The sequence below is a fragment of the Papaver somniferum genome, chromosome 8 (genome assembly GCF_003573695.1).
Source record: "Papaver somniferum cultivar HN1 chromosome 8, ASM357369v1, whole genome shotgun sequence".
Taxonomy (NCBI): domain Eukaryota; kingdom Viridiplantae; phylum Streptophyta; class Magnoliopsida; order Ranunculales; family Papaveraceae; genus Papaver; species Papaver somniferum.
This window is the reverse complement of record NC_039365.1, coordinates 23,918,806-23,935,317: the sequence shown is the minus strand read 5'-3', so window position 1 is coordinate 23,935,317 and position 16,512 is coordinate 23,918,806. Positions and strand designations below refer to the sequence as shown.

At 36.1% G+C, this 16,512-nt stretch overlaps 1 protein-coding gene across 4 annotated transcripts; it reads left to right on the top strand.

Annotated features, from left to right (window-relative positions):
* Nucleotides 1–9,538: 9,538 nt before the first annotated feature.
* On the top strand, nt 9,539–15,564 carry LOC113304548 (protein EMBRYO SAC DEVELOPMENT ARREST 30-like). Of its 4 annotated transcripts, XM_026553687.1 has the most exons (12): nt 9,539–9,873; nt 10,049–10,130; nt 10,562–10,855; nt 11,011–11,095; nt 11,865–11,935; nt 12,035–12,123; nt 12,246–12,489; nt 12,707–12,819; nt 12,966–13,056; nt 13,350–13,478; nt 13,665–14,218; nt 14,488–15,564. In XM_026553687.1, exons 3-12 carry the CDS (start codon nt 10,685–10,687, stop codon nt 14,936–14,938), a joined length of 1,998 nt encoding a protein of 665 aa, XP_026409472.1. In that variant the 5' UTR covers nt 9,539–9,873; nt 10,049–10,130; nt 10,562–10,684; the 3' UTR covers nt 14,939–15,564. The 4 variants fall into 4 exon arrangements, with proteins under 4 accessions (XP_026409472.1, XP_026409469.1, XP_026409470.1 ...); XM_026553684.1 differs by lacking the exon at nt 10,049–10,130; XM_026553685.1 differs by lacking the exon at nt 9,539–9,873 and having other exon boundaries at nt 9,898–10,130.
* Nucleotides 15,565–16,512: the final 948 nt, after the last annotated feature.

Genomic DNA, 16,512 nt, shown 5'->3' with positions numbered 1-16,512 from the left:
AGGCGAGGGAAGCTCAGTGGAGCTTTGATACCCAAGGCCTCACAGCTATCACAAGGCGGCGCAGTCACGCATTCAACTCACAGAAACCATCATGAACTTCGAAGTATACTAAAAGACTAACCAATATTTTTCGAACGACTTTCCTACTAAGCTCGTTACCCTAGAGGTCTCGTTCTAGTCAAAATTTTAAGCTTAGGTTCGCGTTTGGTTTCGTTTTCCTAAAGCGGGCAAGAAGGAAACGGCGATGAAATCCGAGTCCATCTTAATTTGGCCAAGCCTTGCCCTTTAATAGGAAATTAAAACAACCGTATTCAAATCCTCAGCATATATTCACCTTAAGGCATACAATAAACCCGCTGACAGGGGATTCACGGGTGTTTCGAAAGCTTACCTCCCGTACCAGACGGGCGCAGAACCGCTGAAGTCGACTCGGGCCACGACTCTTATGTCATGTGCGAACCCGAGGGGCGGAGACGATATTGTAATCGTCGTCCTTCCCTGCAAACAGTTTTATATTTAATGTACCCTTCCTTAGGGTTTAAAAAAAATAAAATAATTGTCCAAGTCCAAAGTCCAAATAAAGTGCAAAAGAAAAGAAATAAAAAATAAAATAAAATAATAATTACAAAAAATGGAAGGTCTCTAAAAAAAAATTCTCTCTTTTTTTTTTTAATTTCGCTTTTTTTTTTTTTTTGCTTTGTCTTTTTCCTTCTCTTTTAGCTTTAAGCTTTGATTCCAAGTCTTTAGTATCCAACTTCAAACCTGTAATACAAAGACACATCCAAAGAAACGTAAAAAGAAAAAATGAAATAAAAAGAACCTAAAATTTCTACCTAAGCACAAATCCGCGTCGGCGGCGCCAAAATGATTGTTGATTGTTATTGTAGTAATGAGGTTCAAACTCTCGGACTTGTGAAGATTGAATTTAAAGATTTAATAAAATTATATACAAAAATATTAACAAAGTGGGAGAGAGGTAACCAAGACACTAGAATCCACTATTAAACATATCAAATATTTCATAACTCTAATTATCCTTTTAATCCTTTATTTCTTAATCCACAAATAATCAAACATATTCTCAAAAATTAATTGTATCCCTTAAGCATAGATTATCTAACCAAAGCATAACCTATCTAATTGAATCACAACTAATGAAGAAAATTATGTAAACTTTTAAGAACTCTGCAAAAGCAGTGATTGAGTGAATTATAATTAAATATTAGAGAAAATGAAATAGTTACCCATTGTTCATGTGTGAATAGCTTCATCCATTGCCTTGGTTACGAGAGAATTAGCCGCTCATCATGTTGGAAAACCTCTCAAATAATTTCATTGATGCTCAAAAATGGTTTACAAATGATGAGAATATGAGAAATACAATAAAACCGGGTTTGTAACAATTATATTTGTTACAAACCAGAGAACTACGACCCTCAGTGACAAAATAAGACTGCTGAAGTTGTGTCGCAAACGTTGTAGCAAATAAGTCTGCCTGATGTACGACCCACATGTGTGAGTCGTTATTACTGTAGGAAAACGACTGCTGGTGCAGGTCCGTTCTTCGTGTTCTTCAGTGTTCTTCAATGGCAGCAGCAGCAACAGGTGGTCTCTCTGCAAATTCGATTTTTTTGACTATGTGGTGCTCTAAACTTCTCCCAATCTCTCCCCCTCCATTCTCTATGATCCCCTCAACATATTTATACTCCTTAGACCCATTTAATTACGCCAAAATTCTCAATATTCTTCATTAAACTCCGCAGTTAAAGAAAATATTTTCCGGATATTTTTTCTTCATCCGAGCATCTGCAGCTGTCCAACCTTCCTTATTTCCAGAGTGTTGCTAGAGTCATCATACACGAGCAGAACACGCATAAATCTTCAAAAACTCGTGATTTATTCTTCTCATGCACAGGCTGCCCTGTTTTCTTGTCACGGATTTTCCAGCCAATTTTGATCGAAACAAACACCCATACCAGCTTTGTTAGGACATATCACAACTACCCATTAAGTTTCAGCCCTTTAGTCTACCCAGAAATCCTTCAAATTTCGATCGAAAAATTCACCAGAGAGCTGCTCTTTTTCCCGCCAATTTTTAAGTTCAAACGAAGAAGGTGGTGTCCCCCTAACAAGATGTGGGGTGCGAATAACAGCTGCCTGTTTTAGGGTGCCCCTTAGCCAAATCTGGGCTCCGTATAGCAAGTGTCATCCGGGGGTGTTCCGAGTGATTTTTCGAGCCAATTTTTCCAACAATATTTATTTTCGAAAAATACCTAAAAATACACAAAACACCATAATAAGGACGAAAACGAGTACCAACAATACGAAACATTGAGGACAATTTAGGCACATAAATGCGCCTATCAGTAACTTAGATTGCAAACCATGATTTGAAAACTATATAAGGGAGAAATCTAGCAACTGGGAAACCTAATCCCCACACCTCTTGTGTGATACTAGTTGCGACTAGAGTCGATTCTCCTTTAACCTTAGGTTTTTCACGAAGCCAGACCCAACTATTTTCTCTGTAGTTGCGTGTTCTAATCTTACTTTTACTATCATGATTGAGTATTATCTTTGCTAAGATTTGCTTGAGATTTATCTCCGATAGGTAAGATTAAAAGTAGTCACAAACATCTTCGTCTCATCGTTTGTGATTCTACAATATCTTGTTTCGCTTCTATACGATTAAGATTATTGTGAGGTGATTGATAATACTAGGCCATTCTTCGGGAATATAAGTCTGGTTTATCAATTGGTTCATGTGCACCTTGATTTATCAAAAGACGAAACAAAACTCGTAGGTATTTCTGTGGGAGACAAATTTATCTATTCCAATAGACTTTTCTGTGTGAGACAGATTTGTTTATCAAGTCTCGTAGCAACTCTTGGTTGTGGGTGAGATCAGCTAAGGGAATCAAGTGCGTAGGATCCTACTGGGGTTCAAAGACGTAAGGAGCGCAAATGTACCTTGATCAGCGTGAGATTGATTAGGGCTCAACTACATTCCAGTCCGACGTTCATTTGTAGTTGGCTAGTGTATGTAGCGGCTTAATACAGTGTGGTGTTCAAAGATGGATAGGTCCAGGGGTTTTTCTAAATTTGCGGTTTTCCTCGTTAATAAAATTCCTGGTGTCTGTGTTATTTCTTTTCCGCAGTTTATTTTGGTTATATAATAGAAATATTACAGGTTGTGCGTTAAGTTCAATCAGTTCTTAAATCTGACCTTTGGGTTGTTGATTGAATTGATTGATACTTGAATATTGGTTTGTGATACCGTCCAAGTTATTTCTCTTATTCAATCAGACTCGCAAATTCCTATTTGTTTGTTTGCAGATTGAATTGAGAAATTGAGATATAACTCTTTGATATACTTTTCTATAGATTGAGTCTAACTGTCTAGTTGATTCTCTTGAAAGTATATTGGAGTTTGTCTATTCTGATTGACGAACAAAATATTGGGTGTGGTTGTTAGACCCATATTTTTTTTCAGAATTGATAAATGATCAGTTGAAGCCTTTACATGCCCCAGTTTGTCAATTTTCCTGTTCCATTGTGGGTTGGACAAATTTACTCATTTGCGAGGCCAACTACCTTAGTTATAGTACTGTGAAAATGATCAACCCATAATAATCTTATTAAGGAACAATTTCTTTGTATCAAGTCTTCACATAGTGTTAAATCATTGTATTCAAGATTTCAACATCCAAACATGGCCTCCTTATAAAATTCTCAAGTCTCGGCTATCACAAACAAGATGCAAAATGCAAAAAATAGGGATATTTGTGCAAGACATATGAGAAGATCTGTAGGAGCCAAGTCAGCAATTTATGAAGCCTCTGATGAATGGAGCACTACTCTTATAGGAAGGTTATTCACCAAGGCTCCCATTGAAACTAATGTAATCAAAAAAGAAATCAAATCCATATGGAATTGTTATATAACTAAAGAGGTTAGACATATAGATAGAAATATATTCTCTTCAAGTTCAATACAGTGGAAGTTATGAATGCAGTTTTGAAGAAGGGACCATGGAATCTTCTCAAGTCCCACTTAAACTTGAAAAAGTATGATGCGGCTATTCAGGTGAAGGACTGGATTTTTGATGAACAGGAATGGGCAGTGCAATTCCAACATATACTTCTTGAACATCACTCATTGGAATTTGTAAATGAAGCTATAGAGGAACTTGGCACCAAGATTTGGACAGATCTGGAAAACTGCAAACCAACTTATGGCAGTACGATTTCCGAGAATCAATCAAGTTGTCTAAACCTCTTTATAGAGGAGGATGGTGGAACACTGCAGTAGGTGGTCAAACATGGATTTGTTTTCATTGGGAAAGACAACCCCATAGTCTGTGTGCAAAATGTTTTATTGTCGATCATAATGATGAGGAATATCTAAATACATCGGATGACCCAATGATTGGATGGTTCGTAAATGAATAATGTATCTCCTATATCCATGAACTATCCAAGGATTATGGAGTGGATATTATAGATGATTTGGACCTTTTATTAAAACAAATTTGTGAGGCAAGCTTGAAGAAGCAGGAAACTCAGTCTGAAGATGAAGAAGCTAGCAGAAGTCACAAGAGAACTAGGGTAGATGACCAAAAAACTATCATTGAGAGTAATACTGAAAACCCACCCATTACAAATGACTTTGATGGTATAGAACATGACTTGATTGAAGAAGGACGATCTTATGAAAGAGAGAATTCTCATGAGATGAATGAGGCCATTGTTCCTTTGGTAATATCTTTTCCCTACTGCTATAGTTCGTCTCTTATTTATCATATGTTATTTCCTGCTTTTGCTATTAATCCTGCTTCTAAAGTTATTGACTTGAGTTTTTTCCCGTCAGTATTAATTCAAGTTATCTTATTTCCTACATAATTATAATATGAAACTGATCAGTTGGAACTGTCAAGGCTTTCTAGGAAAATCTACTAGAGATCATCTAAATCATTCAAACAGCTTGCATTCGCCAGATATAGTCTTCCTATGCGAGACCAAAATAAACGACGATAGAATTGTTCATCTTACAAATTTCTTGGTCTTCCAAATAAATGTTTTGTGCCTTCAGTTGGTCAGGCTGTTGGCATTATTGTTTTATATAAGGATGGATTCAAGCTAGATATAGTAAATTCTTCTGAGAAATTGATTCATGTGATAGTGAATAATGACCCTGCCTTAGGTGATTGGTTCCATTCTTATGTGTATGGTTCTCCTTATATAGATGAACAACCAGCCCAATGGGAATATATTAAGAATATTAGCTCTTCAGTTTCTATTCCTTGGGTTCTTATAGGGGACTTAAACATAATCATGAATGCATTAGATAAAAATACCAGCTCAAAACTTACTCCCTCTGAAGTTCTAGAACTCACTAGACAACCTGACTTGCAAGACATGGGTTTTATTGGAAATCCATATACTTGGACTAGTAATAGTCATGACACTGGTAAGATAAAGTCTAGACTGGACGGAACTCTAGTTAATAATGAATTGATCATCACTTATCCTGAGGCTACCATTAAACATCTTACTCAATTAGGATTTGATCATGTCCCTATTATGTTATCTCTTTAATCTTCAGCTGGTAACACTAATAGAAACTGAAAGTTCTTTGATCATTGGCTTCATAATGATTCATGTGAAAATGAAATCATAAATGCATGGAGTTCTAACATTTCAGGTTCACATGTTTATGTCTTAACTGATAAACAAGCCAACACTAGACACTTGTTGTCAAAGTGGAGTAAATAAACTTTTAGGCATATTCAAAACAAAATTTATGATCTTCAACAAGATTTATCTAGACTTCAAGCTGCTGATACTCAAGGCAATCATACTTCCCAAGTCTTACTTCTGGAGAAAGAAATGAATGCTCTCAATGAATCTCAAGCTAGTTCAAACATGCAGAAAGCTAGAGACGAATTTTACAATTACATGGACAAGAATGCAAAATATTTTCATATCAGGGCAAATGAAAGAAGAATTAGAAACAGAATTGATTCTTTAAAGATCCTCAGGGTAATTGGTGTCAAGATACGCAATCTATGGAGCAGTTGCTTGTCTTTCATTTTAAAAACATCAGTTATACTTCAAATACAGGTGACACTTTTCAGTTTCTTCAACAAATATACATTATCATTAATCAATAAGATAATGATGATTTAATATCTATCCCAAGCGATAGAGAGATTCATTGTGCACTAATGACAATAGACCCATGGACTTCTCCAGGACCATATGGTTTTCCTCTAGGTTTTTATCAATCACACTGGAAGGTGGTAGGTGAAGATGTGTGCCAAATGGTTAAAGATTTCTTTCATTCTGGTTTTCTTCTGAAGAAACTTAATAATACTAGAGTCACTGTGATTCCTAAATCTACTTCATCTCAAAAGACAGAAGATTTTAGACCAATTGCTCTATGCAACATAGTTTATAAGTTAATCTCAAAGTTTATAGCTTTAAGACTAAAGAAACACATGGATCATATTATCTTTCCAATGCGATCAACATATGTACCTGGCAGGTTGATCTCTGAAAATATATGTATGGTGCAAGAACTAGTTCAAGCTATGAAAAAAAAAGAAGGGAAGATTTGGTCATCTGGCACTAAAAATGGACATGAAAGGCTTTTGACATATTAGAGTGGGTGTTTCATGCCAACTTATAAACTTCAGCAAATCTGCAGTTTACTTCAGTAAAAATATGAGTCCAAGTTTATGTCAGATTATCTGTGGTATTCTCCAAGTCAGACAACTGAATTTACATGAGGAAAAATACTTAGGTTTGCCTTTCTTTGTTGGAAGAAACATGAAAATACATTTCTCTGTCCTTGTTGATAAAATGGACACAAGACTGACAAGATGTAGGTGTATTAATATGTCTGAAGCTGGTAGATCTGTGACGGTTAGGAATGTTACAAATGCAATCCCAGTTTATCATATGACAAGCTTCAAGATCCCAGATTCCACTATTAGAAAGATATGAACTCATCACAACAAAAAATTTGGAGGAAAAAGAATTCAAACAAAGGTAACCAACTCATTACATGGAAAAATGTAAATGTACCTAAGAGGAGGGTGGTTTGGGATTTAAAGACCTGCATTTGTTTAACAAAGCTCTTTTGGAAAAATCTTCCTGGAGATTATGCACAGACAATACCTCTATTTGTGCTAAATCTCTTCAAGCTAAATACTACCCAGATGGTCAAATATTTAATAGTAAGAAGAAAGCAAACATAACTTGGTCCTGGACAAGCATCAATTCTGAGTTAAACTTCATTAACAGATACAGTTGTTGGTGTGTTGGTAATAGCAAAAAGATCCTGATATGGGAACATAAATGGGTACTTGGTCTGAATGAGCCTCCAGTTCCAAAGGTTGGAGTCGTTAACCATCTTCAATACAAGTATGTACACCAACTCTTCTCTTTAGAGTTTTCCATATGGAACCATGTTCTAGTGTATTCTCTCTTTAAAGCTGAAATTGCAAACCTTATTCTCAAAATTTCGATTCATCCAAATTATGAGGACAACATGGTTGGGACTCTAGAGAAAATTGGCTCTTCTCTGTCAAGTCAGCGTACAAGAAGATGTTTGAAGAGCAAAACACAAATCCTCTAGTTACTACAAGGATGAAAAGTATCTTAAAGAGACTATGGAAGCTGCCACTGCTTCCAAGAATTAATCAATTTCCTTGGAAGTGTGTAAAGGACATTCTTCCATCCACAGACAAGGGAACTCATATAATTCAGAATGGAGATTACAACTTCCCTTTATGTGCTCAAGGAATTGAAACTTCCTCTCATTGCATACTGAAGTGTTCTTTTGTTCAATCAGTCTGGTTTGATGTGCTGGGCATTCATATTCAACCTAATACCAATCTGGTAGAATGGATTTGTAGCTGTTTTGACAAGCTGCTAACTGGCTTTTTTCAAGAAGAAATTATATGTAAAATAGCTATCGTGGCATGGTGTATCTGGGCAGAAAGATGTGAAAAAATATTCAAGAGAGTGCATATAACTCCAGATTCCCTAATTCACAAGTACAAGAAATATATATCTGAATTTCTAGAGATGTCTCACAGAAACCTATTAACATTCTTAGGTAGAATAGATCCAATTTACATTGGCATCCACCTCTGAGAGGATCTTTTACTATTAATTCAGATGGTTCACATCTTAATACTAATAACACAGGTGGTATTGGACCAATCATTTGCGATTTTGCAGGTACCCACAAAGGATCTCGGTGCATCCATCTATCTGAATCATTTGGACCAGATCATGCAGAGTGTAGCAGTTTATGCGAGGAAGTAAAATGGGCTAAGGATTTGAAGATGATGGATGAATACTTTGAACTAGACTCAGAGACGGTAGCAAGGGGTGGCTCACGTAGGCTGTAGCCCACCCCAACATGTGTAAAAGCTTGTGTTGGACGTTTTAATTTATGAGAAAAAATGTTTACCCCAGGTAGGTTTTGAATGAGCCCGTTAGTTACAAGAAAATCTCATGACTAAGACATTGTAATTGAAGAGATTTTGTTACTAATCAGATTAGTTTGAAAATTAGAGGTAGGACACTACTAATACAAAAAGTGAAATACTAATCAGTTCCACTCGATTGCATCTGCATTACTCCATCCATTTGCCGTAGTTCTCCGATCACAGTATGTTTTTTTGAATCCATACTAGATTGAGTGGTGTCATTATGACTGTTATCTACTTTCTTGAATGATTGATCGTCGTAAGATATTTTCTTCCAAGTAACTTTGTGCTGCCATCAAAGGAAGTGTCTCTTTTACAAAACAGATAGCATACTGTAAGATTCAACACCCTTATTTATGATAGTCTTTTCGACGGACTAACACCCCAGTAATCTATATTTACGAAAGGTTTACTCCATCGAAAAAGTGATCCTGGTGTAGTAAACTAGTAAGTATTCGGAAACTGAGATTTTTTTTAAGCCACCCCATGCATAAATTCCTGGTTCTGTCGCTGACTAGACTCCATGCTGGTGGTTGATGCAGTTAACAAAGATTCATTCAACATTGATCGGAGGCTTCATAATTTAATTAGAGATATCAAAGAACTTCTTAAGCTTTTTAATTCTTGACATTGTAGTTATGTGCGTAAAGAGATGAGTAAGGTGGCAGATGTTCTGTCAAGAATAATAGCTAGAGTTGATAGATTAGAGGAAGTATGGTTATCTGCTCCTCCTATTAACCTTACTTTACAAGTAGCTGAGGATGCTACTAGTATGTACTAACGTATGGCCTTTGCAACCCATATCACCACAGAGAGAGAACTCCCGATTCCTGTCGAAGGGTACATATCCCGCAAACAAAAATTTGCATATCTCAATACCGACAAAAGTTTTCTCCAAAACAAAAGTCCCAATGGGTAAATCAGTCTTTCTCAAAAACAAGTACACCCCTACCCTACAAAAAAAAAAGACATTTTGGAAGTAAAATTGTTTTTAAGACACAGAAGAGAATAACATTTTAAGAAAACTCTCTGTTGTTTTCACTGCATAAATTGAATTCATAACCAGAGGTAGTCAGTCAGAGAAAACTTGAATATCACTCTCAAACTCCCCCATGATACACCAAAAACCATAATAAAATTTAATTTTCCCACAGAAAAATAAAATAAACAATTATATCTTTATGGTAAAGAATACAAAAATAGGCCCAGATTTTGTTTTTAGTAGTGACCTTACAAAAACAGTATTAACTAGAAAAACATTACACTTCTTCAAACTTCTCCCGTTGCTTTCTTCTTCTTCTTCTTCTCTCTTTTGAAATTACATAATTTTTTAATTGAATCCGAGTCTCGAAAACCTTGATTCACCCAAGGTTCGAATCTTCAATGCTTTTGTCTCTTAATCTTTGTTTGATTCTATAAACCCTAGATCCCTTCCTCTTATTGTTTCTGTTTTGTTATTACTATTCAAGATCTCCAATTAGATCTATTACAGTCGATTTTGATCTATCGCAGTTGATTTTTCTATTCAAATTTTGATAATCTTAGGTAAATTTGGTTTTTCTGATCATGAGGTGGGAATTCTTGTTTTGTTGATAATGAGGATTGATTTGATTGGTTGATAATGATGGTAAGTTGTGAATAAATGTATGCAACTAAGTTTGAACTGACATGAATGATTCTATTTTTGTTGAGTGAATTGAATACTGAATCTGATTGAGAAAACTCTGCCTGTCTGTCTTGCTCTGTGCTTTTCACTTTGAACAGTACTTAAACCCATGTCGTGAGTGATTAGATTAGAACATTTTGATTCTTAGGTTCTTACTGTAATCAATGCCATGAATGTGTTGAGAACGAAATTTATTTGTTTCTCTTTAAAGTAATTAGAATAATGTGCATGTTTATGGAAGCTGCAATACAAGTAATACTTTCCAGATTTGATTAGCATTGACTTGATTAGAATTTGAGGTTAGGGAAAGTAATGTCTGATAGAATGATCTGTTTTGAGTTTTGAATCTGATTTATGTTTGTTTTGATTAGGTACTGTTTTGTGTTTTACAGATTTGTTCTTACGATGTCCTATTCAAGTTGGATGTCGTGGTATAAAAAGTGTTGACAAATCGGTAACTCTGCTAGTTTGTAAGGTGTAGATTGGAGGTGTGGTAGGCTTGGTGACAAACCAAGATGATAAGATCCAAAATTAAATGGGCAGCACTTGGTGGACTTATCTTATCTTTGCTGTCTTTGCTGGTGCATCTTCTTCTTGCTAATAATTCAACTTCAACCGCTGTTTTAAGACGGTCCAATGCATGGCCGGGTAATACTGAAGCTGTTACTCTCATAATTAACAGAGAGGTAGTTGTTTAATCTCACTATTTTATCCAATTGGTGTTTTAGCTTCTTGGCAGTTCTCCAGATAGCAACTGTCTTCCCTTGTTGTTAGCCAATTGATGTACTGCTGTTGATATTGACCTTGTTTTTATTATCTTTTCCAATTCGTAATTTTAAAGAGCCCGCGGTTCAGAAGGTTATGGGGGAACGTCAAACCTTTGGAGTCTTTGCAGCCATATGCAAATCCAAGGATCAAATATCCTGGTAAGATTCTGTTGAACAACTCACCTTAGGATTTAGTATCTGCTTATCTTGCAGTATGTAACCCAAAATCTCTCCATCATGAATTTTCTTAAATGAAATTTTGATGTATTCATCATTAACTGTGTCTTTTGTGCCTACATTTCGTTCATTGCAATACAATCTTCTCTTCAGATTGCATATGGTTATAACACGTGTCTTGAATACTATCATGGTGCTACAACTCTTGGCGCCTTTGTTAGTCATGTTCAACAATGATACACAGTTCTAGGAAAATCATTATCCATCTATCAATGTGAAGAATCTTCAGGATTTGCTTACTTCTTTACACAAGAAGCTTAACATATGTATGTACATAAAAACGATTTTTTTTTAATGATATTTCAAGAAACCAGTAATAATTAAAGAGAAACACTTTCGAATCATTTTGCTTAACCCATCTACTAGTTCGATCAAGTTCGCCTAGTGTTTGGAGATAAGTGCATTAGCCATCTTATTTTGTCCATTGCCCGGAGAAAACTCAAACTATCTTACTCTATCTTTATAATATTGGCTAATTAAGAAGTTTAGGTCTTCAACAGCTGATCTGTGAATGTTTACAGAAATATTAACTTCCACGGGATCAGAATATGACAATTTTACTCAGAAAAATAGTTTCAGTTACATTTTTTTCCCGAAACTTGTTTTATCTATCATTTATAATATTTTAGCATTTTAAGTTACTAAGTTATGCAGTTGAAGCATAACAGATATCTTATTTTACTTGTTGCAGAGCCAAATGAACATAATAATGGATTTATATATGCTAAAATTTTTGGTGGCTTCGAGAAGATAAGATCCTCGGTAGGTTTCTTTTCATATTCACAAATTCAATATCTCGTCAAAAGTTCAATATCTCGTAATTGCTATCGAGAGTTTGTAACATGTTTGTTAATTTGCTAGATTTGTGATCTTGTCAGCATATCCAGGCTTCTTAATGCTACTCTTGTGCTTCCAGAGATTCAAGAAAGTACTCGTTCCAAAGGAATCAGGTTGCTTTTCATAGTTTCTTTTGTTGATTCTTCATGTTTCTTTGCGTTTTGAATTACTAGAATAAATGTGAGTAAAAGTTTCAAGCTTATAACCAGTTGCTTTCAACTCCTCTTTCGTGCAGTTCCAAATTCAAGAGCTTCTCTTATCTTTACGATGAGGATCAATTCATTGCAGCTCTTGCAAAAGATGTAATTGTTGTGAAGAGCCTGCCAAATAATCTGAAGGACGCAAGAAAAAGCAACAAGTTTCCTATATTCAAACCAAAAAGTTCTGCCACTCCAAATTTCTATATCAAAGATGTCTTACCCAAATTAAGGAACAGTAAAGTTGTAGGGCTGGTGCTTACTGATGGTGGAGGCTTACAAGTACGCTCAAATGCAGAATATTATAGTTTACATTCAAATTATGTTACCTTTTGTGCAATGTCTTTCCTTCTTCTTTTTTCTGCACATTTCAACACTCGTTAGCTAGACATAATACCCAGGCACTTTTTGAGATGTTTTAGCTTCAGCTATCACGTATTTTGAGTTGAAGGACAATAAAAGTGGAAGTTTTCCCTAATAGTGTGTTTATTCTCTTCAGTCTATCCTCCCACCTAGCATGGGCGAGTATCAGCGACTGCGATGCGGAGTAGCTTTTCATGCACTTCATTTCCGGCCAGAAATACAGGCACTTGGGCACCGGATGGTGGAAAGGTATGTTTTATGATTTTTAGAAACTCTTACTGGCGGTAGCATGCACTCTATCCCAATTTATAGCACCTATGTTATGTGTATTTGCAATCCCTTTTGCCTGGTGGAACTGTGGGTTTTGTCCGTAACAGTTCTTCTCTCATGAATAGGTTAAGAGCTTGGGGCCAACCTTTCCTTTCTTTTCATCCTGGTCTTACACGAGATGCCTTAGCATATCATGGCTGTGCAGAACTTTTTCAGGTTAGTCTTGTATTTCTTTATAGATGTTGTACTTGTGGTATCTTTATTGTTTACTGTTATCTTTCCTCTATCTTCTAGTTTTCCTTCTATACAGTACTTGTTTGTTAAGAAGAGATTGTGTTTGTCATACCTTGTTTTTGATCATCTCGGACATGCTATCAGGGAAGTTAGATTAGTTGGTTCATCTATATTTTTGACGCTGCTTGTTCTGTATGAATCTGAAAACATCATCTGTCGCTTGTCTTCTTTTCACCCTTTCCTGACTCCAGCTTTTACCTACGTATTTTGTTTAGGATATTCATACTGAACTTATACAGTACCGAAGAGCACAGATGATTAATCAAGGGATTTTAAAAGATGATCTGGTTGTGGATTCACATATGAAAAGAGCAAATGGTTCATGCCCCCTCATGCCTGAAGAGGTAAACGAAGCAAATGCCTGGAAAATTTATAAGACATTTGCAACCTTTTATGAGTTCCTGATTCAATTTTTTTTTTTACATCTAGTACCATAAAATCTGCTGAAACATATTTCTATGTCAGTCTGATTAAAAGATTCACTCTCCGAAAGCTGCTACAAACCACTCAAACTTTTTTAACTTTTACAGGTGGGACTTCTCCTTCGTGCCATGAGCTATTCTCCTAAAACAATAATATACGTGTCAGGTTCTGAAATATTTGGAGGACAACGGGTTTTAATCCCTCTGCGTGCCATGTACTCCAACATAGCTGATCGTACTTCCTTGTGTAGTAAGGAAGAGCTGTCCAGCCTGATCGGCCCTGAAACTTCTCTTCCTTCAGATGAATTCCAGCCCCCTCCAAGGAAAAGTAAGAAACAACTTGAAGAAGAGTGGAAAAAGGCTGGTCCTCGGCCTCGACCTCTTCCTCCACCACCAGATAGACCTATTTATAAGCATGAAAAAGAAGGTTGGTATGGGTGGATTACTGAGAGAGACACAGAACCAGACCCTTCACTTTCAGATCTGAGGTCGCAGGCCCACAGGCTACTTTGGGATGCCCTCGATTACATTGTGTCACTAGAAGCAGATGCATTCTTTCCTGGTTTTAATAATGACGGTACTGGCTCGCCAGAATTTTCAAGTTTAGTGATGGGGCACCGGCTGTATGAGATGGCATCAGTTAGAACTTATCGACCTGACAGGTAAACTTACCTGCTAATCTTTAGTTTATATCTTCTATTGGCAGCCGAATCAATTATAGTTCATCTCTTTTAATTTCTAGTTCAATCTCAAAGACAAAGTGAAAGATAACAAGAGAAAATAAGAGAGTTAAATTACATTGTCTGCATCTGCAGCTTAAACTATAGCAAGGTTGAGAAATTAGACATAGAGCAGTTACATTTTTTGGCTATTCTGTCATTCTTTGATCTATAAATCTTTTCTGATTTTCTTTTTATGTTCTGTTGGGCAGAAAAGTTCTTATCGACCTATTAAGTAACATCAGTGATCATTTGTACCATCCAAGGCGCAACTGGACCATTGCAGTGCAAGAACATCTTAACAGGAGCTTGACCGAGGAAGGCCTTGTAAGGCAATCCCGCCTGTCTAAACCAACCTCCTTCCTTTCTCACCCACTTCCAGAGTGTTCGTGTAGAACCTCAGAATCCGCTGAGATTCCAATTCCAGTAAAGGACAAAAGTGAGCGGTTACTATATGGAGGTGAAGATGAGTGTCCTAAATGGATGAAGCATAGTCTTGCAACAGTCTCGAAAACAACTATTTCAAAAGAAAGTGCTAATGCAGGTGAAAGTGAGTCACAGGAAGATGATACAGATTTGGATGGGCAGCAAGAATCTGATGAAACCGGAACAGATTCAAGCCCACCTTCAACGCAAGATGAGGAAATGGATCCAGATGACTAAGAGTGATATACATGTACAGAAATTACCAAATTTTCTTTCCACCAGGTTTTGTTTTCCTGAGATGGCAATCAAAAGTTATTTAGGCTGCAGCAACCTCTTCGTTGGATGAAATTAGTTGCTGGATTGTGACTGCCGTCTCGAAGTTTTGATTTGAGGGTGAGATCTTGGAGACATACAAGCAGGTCAGTTTCCTGACTCCTGAGGCAAAGGCATAAAAGGCTTTCTTCGGGGAGAGGGTTGTAAGGGGGGATCAAAAGCCCATTTTATAACATAGGGGGGATTATCAGTAAAGAAAAAGAAAAAAAACATACGTCTAAAAGAGGTTTTTGTTGAATTTGTTCGGAAAATAAATGAAAGTAAAAGAGTCAGAAAAGGTATTTACAGAACACTGGAAGGGATTGTAAATAGTTTTATCAAAGAAACACCGAGGTTTGAAGCCGATATTAGATACCAGATTACTTGTGATTCTTTATATTTTAGGAATTGAATTATTGAGAAAGTAGGGGACGCATAAGACCTTGTTACTTCCAGACAATCCGAGTTAATGTGCTACTACAATTCTTCAATGTATTTGTTCTCAATCAACTTCCGAGTATTAATCTTTTGAAATATTATTTTCAGAGTAATGCTTTGTTCTGTATGTCCCAAAAATCATAATTTAGAAAAGAGGAATAAAAAAACCTCGGAAATTTCCTAAGACCGCTCGGATTCAAATCCTATTGCATTTCGAATTCCTACACAACAGTACTTATTCGTTTCAGGTTATATATACACAACACTACTGTCTTCTCGTTAGAAGACTTTCTGTTTCTGAAAGGTTTTTCTTTTTTTGTACTACTTAAAAGGAGGGTGGGCGTATGCGATTTTTGAAGCTTCACATCTGTTGCTTATTATGGAAATACCACTACAGAGGTTTGCTTCTTATGAATCAATAGAAACTATATCCCATATCAATGAAGACATGATTTTCTTCAACAAAGACAGACAAAGAACAACATGGTTTCTCGATGACACGTACGTCTATAATGTCCGCAAAACCAACATTAATGGTGCAATTTTTATGTTCAATCCTACAACTGGGACACTGTATCTGAATGTCATTCATTGGAGTGAATGGTTAGCGCAAGAGGAAAATCTTACTTGGCAAGCTCAATGGAAAATTGCAAAAGTAATGGCAACTGCAAGATGAAACTTAGCTTATATAAAGACAACTCTCTTTATTGATGTTTAGAAAATCTCTCAAAACTAAACACAAGCTCTAATCTTGCTCATATGATCAACCACAACTTTGGTGATCATATATATATATAGAATTATGAATTCATTTTCCTAGTCCTATTACCTTATTACATGTCTTTCCTTTTCTTAGAACTAGATGACTTCTAATTCCCTTAGGATTACATCAATTTCCTAATCTTGTCCTAACCAGCTTGTTAGTGACTTCTATGTTGAAGTTAATCCAACATTTTCCCCCTTAAGCTTCAACTGTGCTTGAGAAAAATCTTGTACTCCTATTAATTTCCTCATCTCTTCAAACTTGATCCGAGCCAATGCCTTTGTTAATATATCTGCCT